Genomic DNA, 14,437 nt, shown 5'->3' on the forward strand with positions numbered 1-14,437 from the left:
GTTAGAAAGAAAGATACTATGTGCTTGAATTCTGTGGACTGAGATACACTAAATGAATGTTTATGCTCACATATGCAATTAGATAAGTAGCCATCTTGACTTGTTTGATTAGCTCTTGTGAATACTAAATGAGACTGGTAGACAGAATAACCGCACTATGTTTCCAAGGCAGCTAGCCTTACTGAGAGTTTTCTTTTCTGGTCTCAGCCATTTAATTTTCAGCTTATTTGGATAAAGCTTGCAGAGGGAACTGTAGCATATAAGAGAAAAGGTTAGTATACATCTAAAGTAAAAAGAAACTAAGTCTTGTAACATGAGCATAAGAGTAACGTCTTTCCTTTCTGGGAATGACAAAGCTACATTGGCTTTAGTTTCAAAGCACAGTAAGGTCCTTAGCTTTCAGTCGAATAGGCTAGCGGCATCGAACTGTTTTGGCTGAGACCTCTTTTCTATAGCAGTTTGGGATATCCTCCCCACTAGCTGTAAACATATAACACAAATCCCTGCATTCCTATCTACCTTGCAGAGCCTCAGCTGAGGTCCTCAGTAGCCTAATCTAGCTAGAAAGCTCGACTTTCTCTGGGGAGAACAGCAAATGCCAGGAGCATGCCTGGAGTGTTGAGCCATGGCTTAATCCAACTTCCCATAAGCTCCAAGTCAGTGCAGCACAAAAAGCAAGAGGAGTACCGAGAACTGTTGAAACAGCTTCATATATATCAGCAACCAGCGATACAATGCACTACAGGGCTGGAAACACTGGGAAAATTTGACAAAATTCAGTTTTAGTAGAGATATGCTACACAGTGTAAGCACAGGATATAGCCCAACAAAACACCTGTGAGGGCATTACAGATGCTGAATAGACACAAATCCCTAGTTCAAGTACTAATATGTTCCTTGACTAGGATTTCAGACAAATGGTTCGAGACTGGATTGACCACTATGTCAGTCACGAGTGGTAAAGCCCAGACTTCTCATTTTTCTCATACCTTTTCCAAAGCTTTGGCTATTCGAGTACCAACTTGTTCTAACGACTGTGGTGAGTACTGGTCTTTGCCAAGATTCTGTAGCACCTGCAGAAGAGGAAGAAGAATGCTTAGATGCTGGAACCAGGTAAGAGATGTCCCTCTCTTGTTGGTTGCTTTTTTTCTCCAGCCTTTTACAAATGCTGTAACCTGTTCCAACCTAAACATCACAGTCTATCTTGAGTTAATACCATCTATACCATCACACAGGGTTATAATTCCATAGCACTGAATACTGAGGATGCTACAAGTTTTACGTATGCTCAGTTGGACTGTTCTTTCACTAATTCAACCATCGAGAGCTATAAATACAAAGACACTAATAGCGCTTTAGGACTTCCCTCGGGCCATATCATAGGTGGCTGGGAAGACATTCTGGTAAAATACAGCTTTGCACTCACACACTGCATCTTGAATCTGCCATGGTACAGCCGTTTTTGTGTGACAGCCTTCATCTCTGGCATACCTCTTTCAGCTGACTTTCTCCAGTGTAATGCAAGCTGGCCCGACTAGAGACACCTTGCAGGTGGTCCAAAGTATGCATACTGGCTGGTAGGTTTGGGTTGCAAAGGGGCTCCATGGCTGGCTCTTGCAGCTGTGTAGCAAAATCAATGTGTTCTGTAATGCTACAAAGGTCATAAAACAAGTTGAATCAGTCAGGAGAAGAAAACAGAATAGTCACTACAAAGTTCTCTAGTGAGCGTAAACTGCCAGAAACTGCCCAGAAACTGGCAGAATCTCATCTGAATAGATCAAGAAGCAAGAGAAACTGGATCTTCTGTCAGCACATGCACTGTTCTTTGCAAGTCTATTGATGAAATACCACATAATGTTTTCAAACTTCTCTGAAATCCTGGCAGTTCTTTCTCACTCTAAAGAATACTGAAATCTTCAGTTTATGCACACCGAAGGCCATGTTACTGTCTTGCTTTGTGTGAGTAACTTATTTAAGGTTCACATACAAGATACTTACTCAATGTTTTTAGCAGAAACAGCCAGCCATGTGCTGGCTACAGTTGTAAGCTCTACCCTTCGGAGTTTCAGGCATTCATCAGGACTTGGCCAGCCAAGGCTACGATAATCCCGCCGTTTTCCTTGAGAAAGGGAAGGAAAAAAAAGAAAAAAAATCCACAAACTGTCTGGAAGCAGAAAGACATTCTACTTCAGTACAATGACCTACCAGTGGATACATTCCCTGTGTTATAAAGGTTACAATCCTGCAGCCAGATTTAACATTCCTGAACCTAAATGGACTGAACTGAACTTGTAGCATCCAAAGATAGGACTGGATCCTATGCAAGACGGATCAGGAGGTGGAGTTGTACAACTTATTTCATTACACTTTTTCAACAGCTATGGATTAAGAACAATTGCCGCTCTTGTTTACAGGTAGTGTCTCTGCTTAAATGTCCTTAAAGAAGTTCATAAGTGAGTCATCATTTATGTTCTACAGCTACAGTAAAAACTAATAAAAGTTGATTGCTCCATCTTCTGACAATCCCAGGTGAAAAATATACTGCAGTTTCTTTTCAATTAGTCGTTTAAGACAGACAGTGGCTTTTACTGCATTCTTACACTCAAGATAGCAACATTTCTGAAGCTATTACACAATTACACTTCAGCCCTCCCATTTTGCAGAAAAGTTAACTGAGGCAGGGAAAGGTTAAATAACTTGCTTTACATTAACAAATAGATCACTGGGAGAACCTCTGAACCAAAGCCTAGTTAAATCTTTTCCTTACATTTGGTGGATACTGTACCAAGTCCTAGGAATCCAGCTTGTGTTAACTGTGAAACATCCAAACTGTTTGGAACCTAAGGAAAATTCACTGTAGCCGTATATTTGCACAGTGGAAGCCAAGTTTAACAATAAGCCTGTCTATCGCACCAGCTACATAGAAACTAATACTGAAATACTGTCCAACTACCTGAAATTTTGCCAACTTGGATGCAAATCCTATTTACCATCCAAAGTACAGTGAACTGCTTCACCATATCTGTAATACTGTGTCTTTTGTAAAGTATTCTGATTAAAGGAAAATAAACGTCAAGAAACACTGGGAAACTTCAGAGGGGAATGATCAGTTCTCATCACCACCACTGTGAACCATCTGACTGTGAGTTCTTATTTGCACGAATGACAAAAGATAGTGAGAGGTATGGCAACACCAGACAGGGACAGGCCAGTAGTCTGAGAGGTGGTCAGACACAACTCAGCTACCGTCATTTCCCTGTTCTACCAGGAAGCCTCCAGGTGACCACCAGTACATTATTTAAGCTTTTGATGATTTAGCTCTTGCAAAGACAATGTCAGCAGATCCTGGCTCACAGAAGTGTTAGGAAGATAACTACTTTACAGTTGAGGGATGCTCTGTATTAAAATCACAAAAGCAGCTCAGAGGGAGAGAAGATACACCAAGGAAAGGACAGGTGTGTACTCACAAATGATAGTCTGTTTTCATGTAATCCATCCCCCCTCCATTTAAATATTTAATTCAATAACTTATATTTGTCAGTTGCTAAAAAAGAAGTTTGTTAAAAATTTAATACAAAAACCCTCAAAATGTAAAATTACTTTCCAGGTCACCAAATTGTCATGGACTAAAATGTATTGGAGAACACACCTCTGCTTACACATCAGCCCTAGAACATTAAGATTTTAGCTCCACTGAAATCAAGGCAAGACAAAAAATATGGGGCCCAATTACTGTGGTTCTCTTCTTTGGCTTCATTAGGTTCCAGCAGCTTTAAATTTCTTCACAAGCAATCATGTGCTGATGATTTCTGTCCACCTGAATGCACCAGTGGAACTAGCCTGCACCACATTGATAGACCACTTCCCAATTCCTGTTACTCAACTAGCAAAAACTCCATCTCTCTCTCCAACTCTCCTTATTTAAGTTGGTACAAAACTCTGCTGTAGCTCCAGTCTTCTGGAAGACCGTCCCTAAGTTTCCTCTTATAATATCACCAAGCCAATTACAGCATGACACTGAAATTTTCCATTTATTTTCATTAGACCAAGCTTTCTGTTTCTGAGTTGTTTCATGTACAGCCAGTAATCAATTCCAGCTGTCATCCTGCATTTGTCTTCGAGGGGGTGTGTCTCGTCTGATAAACTAACTTCTCTGCTCATGCAGTTTTAAAGAAAAAGATCATTTAAACCCCATCTCTCTTTTACTACTTCCACTCACAGTATCTACCTCTTTCATTATCCAATCTTACCACCTTATCGCCAGAAGTTCTGGGAATTATCTGCTGAATGAAAACTTTAGGTTAAAGTTATGTTGCACTTCATGAAGAAGGTGCAGATAGAAGACATTTCTAATTTTATTACATACTCATCTAGAGGGCACATTTCACTACATAGTCTTTTTGACTCATTTATGGTAATAAACTAGCGTAAGACAAAAGCTGCAAATGACTTGCTTTCTCTAGAAGCAGCAGGTTACCTATTGGTCCAGGAGAAGGTATCTTTGGTCCACTGATCTCCAGGGCAGCTTGGTAAAAGTTTTCGTTTTCTCCATTAGTCCCTTCTTCCCCATTTCTCCCGACTGGCTCCTGGAGATCCAAGCTTTCAGCTTTTGGTTTCTTTAAACGTTTGACCTGAAAAGTGATCTACCAAAAGAACAGCATTAGCAAGATTAACAGTAAGAAACACCATGATTATTATCAGCTCCAATACACTACTTGTTTTAGCCCAAAGATTCAATTTCAAAGATGTTACAGATGAGATCTTTCTCTCTCTCCCTCCTTCCCATCCCAACCCATTCTCTAAGCCTGCTCACCTTCACTGCATCACACCATGCAAACAAAGCACACAACTTCAAATCTCCAACACAGGAGAAAATCAACTCAACTGCCGGAGAACTGAAAGGCATTTTTCATTACACATTTTGTTTTTACATGATGACAACAGATATTTAATTGTTTTTATGCTACCAGAACTTTTGGTTAGGAGCTGTTCTCCTTTATAACTGTGAGCAAGAAGTTTGAAGGCAACCAGCATCATTCCACACCTAAGCTTTTGCTCCTGATAATCAAGACTTTATGATGTCAGTTTCAGTGATGCAGAGGCCTCTGCTTTAGAAAATGGATCCAAACAGCTTGTTCATTTCACGTAATCCATGGACCAGCTCTTTTAGGCCAACAGGCAAAGCTCCTAGACATAGGCTGGTGTTAAACCCCCTGAACTGTCTTCATCTTTCCCTCCTCCACAACAGTAACTTGATACAAGACTTAAGTAAACTCATCCAAACTTACCCATTCAGCTTCATCATCATCACCACAGTCCCCAAAACAGGAGCTAGCCAGTCTGTCCTGAGATCCCTTCTTTAGGACCCGGATTCCCTGCAAGTCCATCCGACGACCTTTTACCTCCAGTGCCCCTTCAAAAGCTTCCTGAGGCCAAGAGTTTTCAAACTCATCCACCAAAGCCAGCATCTCTTCAGACATCTGATCATCTTCTAAACCCTCCACTCCTTCCGAACCATTGCTTTCTGCAGTAACTGCATCTAAGAGGGAATATCATAAAAACCTCAAAAAATATTTTCCTGGTGCTTCCACAAATCATATAAAAAGGATCTTTTTTCTGTGACCTGACTTTTCCACTTGCACAAACCAAATATCACCGACTACTCACTGCACGCTGCAAGTGGAGAGGGAGGCTGGAGAATGCAGACTTCCCCACTGCAAATAAGCATCAACTGTTGCTTCAAAAATCAACACCTCTAGAGCACTTTCATCAGTTTCCTTTCCAAATCAGAGCTCTGCCTGTTTGAGGGAGTAAATGGGTGGTGTCTTTCTCTACATATGTGCATTAAACACTGAAAAAAACCTGTCTGTATCTTAACCATAGACACTCTTTTTCTTCCCTTCTGTCCAGCACAGCTAATACATAATTCACCTGAGGTCCAACTAAAATGAGTCTGTAGACTCTTGCAAGAAACGACATCCTTTACCTTGGAAAACGTCTAAACCTTAATTTAATTTTTTTTCTTTATTGAATACATTTTGATGTTATACTTGGAGAAGAACAGTGAACAGAATGAAACTGGTTTTAAGGGTTAATCGTCACCTTACACTCAGAGCAGGTGAAAACATAGTTTCTTGGAAGAAGACAGATAGCTCTTCCAAAAAATCTAGAAACCAATTCATTTTCCAGCATTGTTTTTTTTGGTAAGGTTGGCTTACTTTCCAGTTTCAAGAAGGAGGAATCCCTTGCTGAACTCTCAGTAAGGACTTCTGGATCCTCTGTACCTCCCTCAGACTGTCCTTCTGCCACTGCTGTAACTGACTCATAGTGGTCATCAAAGTATTTCTCCTTGTCGTGACTGCCATCTGGATTTTTCTCATGACAGTGGCCTGAAAAAGAGAAATTTACTGATACATGATATAAAACTGCTCCTCCTGGACAGAAGCACAGAAGCTGCACTGCAGAAACTACAGTCTTCCAGTTTTCTCTGCATGGATTAACAGAATAATTCGACAAGGTATCAAAGGCTGCATTGAATGATTAAAAAAAGCTGATCTGCCTCTTGACAAGGCCAATCATCTAAAAAAGTTACAGGGAACGATGGTATTAGGTATATACTGTGAACAACTAAGGAAAGAATAATCAGTTATCTTTTGGGGGAAGGCTGCATAGTACACAGGAAATGACTGTGTGCTGGTAGCCACTCCCCATGAGCATCCCCCAGACATATTTCTACTGATAACACACCACACGTGGGGGTTGCCTGCTGTACAAACTGCACTTAGACACCATCATGCTCACCATGCTCACACGCAAGAGAAAAAGGGCCAAGGCAGGATATGGGATTGCCAGGCTCTGACCTTCTGTGCCAGCCACAGACAATACACAGGTAAGACCAGCTTGTTAAATAGACAGGCAAGAGCTACGAGTATTAATCTGTGCCGAAAATCAGACGTTTGTTCAGCTGAAAATTTAACGTCTATAATTCTGTGGTCAGGTTACTGGCTCACATTCCACCAAATGCAAAGACCTAGGAGTAACATTGGAAAAATCCAAATGTAGAACCAATAATGAGCAGGTAAAAAAACCACCCAAAAAACTGTACAAACTTTCAACACTAGCCTTTGAGCACACTTCAGTGGGATTCTGTTAAGCTCTCAGAGAGTTTAAAGGGTAGCCACCTCCAACTTCACAGCAATATTTTTAATCTCAAATAAGTTTTAACTAGAGATCTCAGATTTTCTAACAATAACCACTTGCCAGTCTTCCAGGGCAAGAAGTGTTTGGAGAGCTGCTCCTCGGCCAGCCCCCAGAGCCACAGAGGCAGGGACAGGCCTCTCCACTGGCATGGTAGGCTGGGAGCTGCCTTGAGCCCCACCGCGCGGCTCCGAGCCTGAGACATGGACAGGGACATCTGCCTCCCATCGCATGGGAAGCCTGTTACCACAGACAAAAACATAATCCATGTACCAAGCTGCTCTCTCAGACCCCTCCCCCTCCTTTATTTCAATCACTTGTGAGTGAAAATAGCATACATACACGAATGAATTAAGCAGCACATAGCGCATCAAAGAAAGCTTAAATTAAATGCAAGATTCTCAAGTACGTTCCCCATTCTACCCTCATGAATGCAAATTGTATTGCTCCATGCATATGGAAAGCATTATTTTTTTCAGCCGGCAGCACAAAATATGAAGAGTATGAATCAAGCAGATCAGTGACTCCTTTCTTCTCCACACAATGATGCCGTGTTACAAAAGAATATTTTTAGGTCACGCACTTTCATCAGGCCAGCGGGCCAAGAGGATGGCTGTAACTCTTGTGTAAGGGCAACTTGTTCCACCACTTTCAGCAAAGCAAAACCATGCTCTTTGCTGTATGCTCGCCACTTTTGTGCCTGTGAGCACTCAGTTGGCATCTCTGGAGGAGAAACAGGCCAGTATTTTCTGGAGGCTGCTGCGCGTCACCAAAATCAAACTATATTCATAAACCCTCTGTGAAAACTATTCCTTGCCCTACCTTTTCTGCTGCATATAAAAAGTTAAACATTGTTTTATGAGCAAATATATAAACCAGAAGCAGTTAACTTCATAAACTCTTCTAACATGTCATTCAGTTATACTCTGCCTTTACCACTCTGTCATTGACTCTCTTGAATCCCCTCCCCACCTCCCTCATGCTGCCAACAAAAAAATAATTGGTTTCATTAAAAAAATGTAACATAATCACTTCACTATATGGATATCCTAATTTTTAATTTATGAGAACTGGTGTGCACAGAACCCTAAAGCTGGAACTAGTCCCCCTGCCTGACATCAAACCAGCCTGGTTTCAATGCAAGGTGCTTCTCAGTAATGTGATGACCACCATTCCCCTCTGCTGAAAGTCAACTCATCATTAGTATAAACAAAAAGCAAAGGGAATGCAAAACAGACAACTATTTTTAATTATAAATAAAAATGTCAAAAAGATAAAAAAAGCTGGAAACAGCAAGCAGGAGGAAAACAACATGATGGGACTTAAAATTCTACTTAAGACCAACTCTGTTAGCATTAATTTATAAACACTGACAGCTAAAAACAGACTGGATGAGAGTACTGGCTTTCTTGGGATTTGAGAGCTGCTATATATAGAATCCTGAGTGGCCTAATTTTTTCTGAATTGCTGTTTTCAGTTGTCTTGACGTTGCTGGAAGGAAAAAAAAAATGCTGGCTGAAAAACCAATGGAAGTTTAATATCTCTGATGAGCGCTCCATGGAGGTGGTGGTACCCAGACCCGGCAAGTCAGAACTTTACAGCTTGTATCAGCAACATCGCCAGGTAAGAGCACGATACCAGTGAGGGAACACCACAGCCCCACACTCCAGGTATGCTCACCAGCTGCAGAACATTAGTTGTATCATTGCAATACTTCCAAGCACCTTAGCAGTGTGAAGGACAACGGCCACCCTACAAATGCTCATCTGAAGATCATTTAGTAATGTTTCACATACATTCTGGTTATCTAAATACGCACATGTGAATTTTAGGTGTAAAGTCCTGACACAGCGATACCGCAGCTACAAAACTTGGAAGTCTAAAATTACTTCATAATACTCAATCAATACAGCTTACCCCATCCTGAAAACTTACTAGAGAAGGATCCCTGTCTTGCTCATTTATTTTCTGAGAGTAGCTGGTGCCACTTTTCCTATTGATTCTGCAGAGCTAAGAAAGCTCAGAGGAAAGTGGACCAGTTTGTCCTGCCTTGTGTATTATGAGACCTGGTTACTAAGTTCCAGGAAGTGGAACAAAGATGCTACAGAGATGATGACACAACATGAGTGCCTGGGCCTTTATTTAAGTGATGTAAATAACAAATAAATAGTCTAATTGTGCCAGGTTAGCGTAGAAATTGGGAGGGGGGGAAGAAGAGAATAGTTCCTAAATTATAAAGCAAATCCATTGGAGAAAAAAAAGCAAGTACAAACTCTAAACTGAAGCATTGATACCTTGGAGATTAAAAGGAGAACACAGTATTACATATTAAAGGTGTCTCTTTCTCATATTGTTGTTCATAAATTTTTAAGGCCAATGTGAATGCACCTGTACAGCATTAGCGCACACAGACATTTTAAATATAGAAAAGATCTCGTAGATCATTCATCCCATCTACCATCAACCACCTTCTTGATGTTCAGGACCCCTCCCAAATGTCAACCAAAGCTGTGGTAAGCACTGCAGTTGGCAGGGCTAAAAAACCCCTAACAGAAAGACAGGCTTTAAGTTCTTGTTTAGGAGTTGGATGATTCCAAACTCTGAAGTTGAAAGCCACTTAGTGAAAGGAAATAAACACCCAGAGTGTTGACTTCTGTAGCAAGGAAGGAAGAAATGCTAGGAAGAAGCCATGCAGTAACTGAAATGGAAGACCTGTGTTCCATCTATAAAGAGACAAGTATTTATGCTGAACCATACTTCATATTGCTACATTTCTCAGAAAAGTCACACTTGGAAACAATTCTGAACTTCCCTTATTAAATATAAACTTTTCTGGTACCACCTAGTTGGGGGTTTTTTTTTTGTTTGTTTTGTTTTTTAAGAGCAAACTTCTGTCAATTTAGGTGACTCCAGCCTCAGACTGAAAGCTGCTTACCTAAAGCAAGGAAAGAAATGTGAAAAGTACGGAAAAGAGGAAAGATGAACAAATAACTCCCGCAGTAGAAGCATGGAAGTGCTGCACCTTGAGGAAGGTCTTGAAAGTAATCAAACTTCACCATTAAAGAGGGTATTGATAGTTTTCAAAATCTAAATTAACTGCCACTGTAGCTGTTTGCATGTTGTGGTCCATCTGGCTGAGAGAATGAGGCCTCACTGAGTATTTCCACTGTTCAATTCCTATACACCAACTTAAGATGATTTGGAACAGCGCTGGAAATAAAAAGCAAAATTATCTCCAAGTGTCTTTGGTTAGCACATTTTACTGATTTCTTTTTTTTTTTTAATTCTTTGTCAGTACAGAGCTTGCGAAATATGACATTCCTAAGTCCACCATCCATGTTCCAACATACTAGGTTTAAGAAATTATCAGCTCTGAGCTTCTTATGATGAGACAAACTAAATTCCTGGTACTTACTTAGAAATTACAATGGCAGAATAATGCTTCAAAACCAAATGTCAAGTCATTTAAAATTTGGTACCAGGTACTGTTTTTTTCCTACCACTTGGAATAAGCAGAGCTGGATTATCTCTTGAATGATTACAGGAGTCAAGTGACTTATGACTTGCTGTAGTCAGTGACTTGCATTGGGTTATGCAAAATGCAAGTTATCTGGAGCTAAGTGTCACTTAAGTGATGTGCCCCTTTACAGTTAAACAATGCAAAGACAGAACTCTACTTAATACACATCTAAGTCGGTTGTCAGAGCACAGAACAAACTGAAACCAAGCTGCCAACAGGAGTTATTAACTACTTATTTTTTGATGCACTCTCAAAACTAGTATTGCCCACAGATAAATTCAGCAAAGGTAGATCTCTTTTTTTTCATAGCAGGAATGATATATCACTGGGGCTTAACGGAAATAGGTTTTAATCCCTGCCTGCAGATGCATAGTCTCATTTACAGACATTTCAGGAGCAGTGCATCAATTAGCAATCTTCTTTTTGCTTTTGCTTGTCACTGCTTACTCAGATGCAGATAGACAGGAGTCAAAGGGGTGGTGTATTACCACTTTACACAGGGAAACGTGTTAACAGTACTGCTCTGAGGTCACGTGAAAACTGCAGGAGTGCCCACTGCGTATTTAAAATGAGGCTAAAATATACTGATTATAGAAATTAAAACTGAAAACCAGCATATTGTCACCCTTCATTTTTATAGAACAAGTCTCGTTCAGTGCTTCATGTCACAGATAATATAATTTACCAGGGTTTACAGAAATAATTCGGAATGAACGAACTCACCTACTGAAACAGTTTTGTGTATCTAAAACTACTGGGATCTCAGCCATCAAAATTTGGGCCTAACCAGCACCTGAAGAACTGTCTTACTTTCTGCACCTCGGTGACTTCACTGCGATGTGACATTAACAAGCCAGGGTAGTTATGGGGAAATGCTGTTTGAGAGACCATCCTTCAGACAACATATAAAACATGAGCTTGACTTTCATGGCAATGTTTACACAGATGATTAACACACTCCATACCAAAATTACCTCAATGTTTCAAGGTGAACATGGTAATTTTCTGAAGATCTTGTGAGACATTAACAGCAACCATGTTATTGCAATCACACATGAACAGCTATTGGATTGCAAAGCATTTTTAAGGGAAAAAAGAATATCCACGCCAGTTATTTTGAGATGAGTTTCAAAAGCAATAGAATGAGCGTTAACTGGAGAAGAGACCCATCTTTAGCAGCTATTGCTACTCTGCTCACCTTAGTTACAAATTAACATGGGTCTATGAAGATTTTGCTCTAAAATTCATGGATTCCTTTTCTTACTATTTTCCTGAATAAATACATATTTACACTTCAAAATGAATGCCATGACTGAGCTCTGAAAGCAGAAACTGCAAACCACTTAGGCCTGAACAGGATTGTCATCAAAAACATTACAAAGGTCACAAGCCAAACTGCTGAGCTGCAAGACAGCACTGTGCTCTAGAAGCAATACCAAAGAAAATTTGGTGCTTTCCACACACACACGTAAAAAAAAAAAACAAAACCAAACCCCCAATCAACCAAAGAGTTCTCACTTTATTTTTAGTGAAAAAGATCAACAAAATAACAAACGGAGCAGGGAAGTAAAGGGAGAAGAAAGTTCCTAATTACAATTACCTGGCTATGCAATACTCACTGGTGAATGTTTGATAGTTCTGTATTTAACTGAAGAGAAATACACAAGTCCTACTACATATTCAGTGTGCACTACAGGACCCAGGAAAGATACAAAGCAGATGGACAACCTACACTGGCAGAAGCATAAAATTGTTGCAGACTTGAAAAGCCAAACACGCAGCAGTCTGTCTGCTCTTTCTGAGCCCAACAGTATCACTGCTGGTTTCAACAAGGCATGACCAAGCTCTGTAACCGTAACACAAGCGTACCTCTGGTACCTTTCACAGTTGCAACACACTGGATAAATCACTTAAAAAAAAAAAAAAGTATCTACTATCCCACCTATCATCACAGCTACTATGCTACTATTCTGGAACAGCAAAGGACAAATTGTAGTAAGTTCCATCTCTGGTCAAGTTTTTAAAGCTAAATATCAATATGGGTACTGGCAGAAGATAATGAGAGTAGTGTTCAAAATTCAGACTAAGCTTTTGGTGTGTTTTCTCCCCACACAGAAACACTGTTCATTTTTGGTTTTTTTCTTTCATATAGACCCTCCTTTGCAAAACTGGAAGCTACAGGACAAAAATAAACATTTTCAAAGGACAGGACATACTGCTAACTGAAAAATAAAACCTAAATACAGTAAACAAATAATGAAAAGCAGTATGAAGTATTTTAAAAGTTGATTTTCATAAATTCCTACCTCTTCTCTAAATTCCTCCCTTAGATGAGTGGTCAGTGGCCTTTCTTCAAAGATGATAAGAGGCACGCTCAAAATTGAGTAGTAAGAAGAGCGTACTACATAACAAGCTTCCGTTTGATGCACAGCAAACAACAGGATGATGATTTATGTGGTTATTAGACTCAAGCACACAAAACGAAGCATATAAAAGTTCTTTTTATAATTATTTATTCCAACAACAGGTTTTCAATTAAGAGGATTACATAGTAAAACAACTGTTCTCACTGATAGGGAAGTAGTTTTAAAATCTGATTTGTAGCCAAAAGATGCCTCTAAATTGGCTTAGTTATAGATTTCAAGATTATTTATTTGTGTTATTACAACAGTTCTGATTAAACCTTTTAAAACATACAAATGCCAACAATACATAACCAGATTTCTTGTTCACATTAAGTGAAATGCCTCACCATTGTGTAACAGACCAGTCCCTGGTGAACAAGACATACAAGTTCTCCTTGTGAAATATAAAGAGGAGATAAATAAAACATGGAAAAAATTTAGAGGAAGCCAAACCTGTTTAAATTAGAACACAATGCAGTTTAATAAGGGCCATGCATGCAAAACATCTTGAAGAATTCAGTAGGCTACTTTATAACAGAATAGAAAATGTCAACCGCTCCCCCCCCACCTCTTCCGTAGTTAAAAACGGGGAGGGGAAATCAGAGAGGTTGACTCCTAAAGCCTTCACTCTCTTCCTTCCTCACCACCCACTAAAATAGGAGCTCTTTTTTTTTTCTAATGACGCACATCTAAAAGCAATAACTTGCTCTATGATGCCTGGTAATAGGGCCCAAAACACTGAAACATTTAAACACCTAAATTTAAACTCTCCAATCCTGCCAGTGGATAAGAGAGACTAGAAAATGTCTCTTTGAGGGGACCCTGGTCCTGCAGATAAAAGTAGGAAGGTGAATAGCACTCCAGTCTGAATTTCAGCCTGTGCCTCAAAAATAGCTTGATTTTTTTTTTTTTGGGGGGGGGGGGGGGCGCGGTAGAAAAACAAATCACATGTATGTTCTGAAGACAAGGCTTGTCCTCAGTGACTCCTCCTATGTGCCTTTTTTTTTTTTTTTTTACTGTCAGATAAGGAAATAGTTTCTCATTAATTCCTTAACAATAAATACTCACCCACAGTAGATCACGGTACAATGTATGCTATAAATATCAAATGACTAATATTTAGTTCCTTGCACACAACACACTTCTGATACCCGTTTCTGATTAAGCTATGGAAATTCTTAGATTAAGGATCACTAGCATAAGCAAAGGTAACAGTGGCCTGCATTTGTTTTGCGCTTGTTCTGATCTTTCCTCCATCGTAAGCCACATACCTCTTCTTATGTTAAACATTAAATGTTTTGTTAGATCCTGTTAG

The 14,437-nt window shown here is 39.8% G+C and overlaps 1 protein-coding gene and 1 long non-coding RNA gene across 3 annotated transcripts in view; one reads left to right on the forward strand and one right to left on the reverse strand.

The window, feature by feature from the left end:
- TTC17 (tetratricopeptide repeat domain 17) overlaps positions 1 to 14,437 on the reverse strand; it is a 59,368-nt gene that overhangs the window by 6,348 nt on the left and 38,583 nt on the right. For both annotated transcript variants that reach the window (XM_037395578.1, XM_037395579.1), the window contains 6 exons: positions 6,219 to 6,389; positions 5,289 to 5,539; positions 4,478 to 4,643; positions 1,999 to 2,119; positions 1,492 to 1,651; positions 990 to 1,073 (listed from right to left, as the gene is read on the reverse strand). In XM_037395578.1, coding sequence (XP_037251475.1) covers positions 990 to 1,073; positions 1,492 to 1,651; positions 1,999 to 2,119; positions 4,478 to 4,643; positions 5,289 to 5,539; positions 6,219 to 6,389 — 953 coding nt within the window. The remainder of the gene's footprint in view (positions 1 to 989; positions 1,074 to 1,491; positions 1,652 to 1,998; positions 2,120 to 4,477; positions 4,644 to 5,288; positions 5,540 to 6,218; positions 6,390 to 14,437) is intronic.
- Positions 6,398 to 10,436, forward strand: LOC119151542. The gene is made up of 2 exons (XR_005105454.1): positions 6,398 to 8,820; positions 10,101 to 10,436. It is a non-coding gene; the product is annotated as an uncharacterized LOC119151542 (long non-coding RNA).

This window comes from Falco rusticolus, chromosome 7, assembly GCF_015220075.1.
Source record: "Falco rusticolus isolate bFalRus1 chromosome 7, bFalRus1.pri, whole genome shotgun sequence".
In the NCBI taxonomy this organism is placed as follows: Eukaryota; Metazoa; Chordata; class Aves; order Falconiformes; family Falconidae; genus Falco; species Falco rusticolus.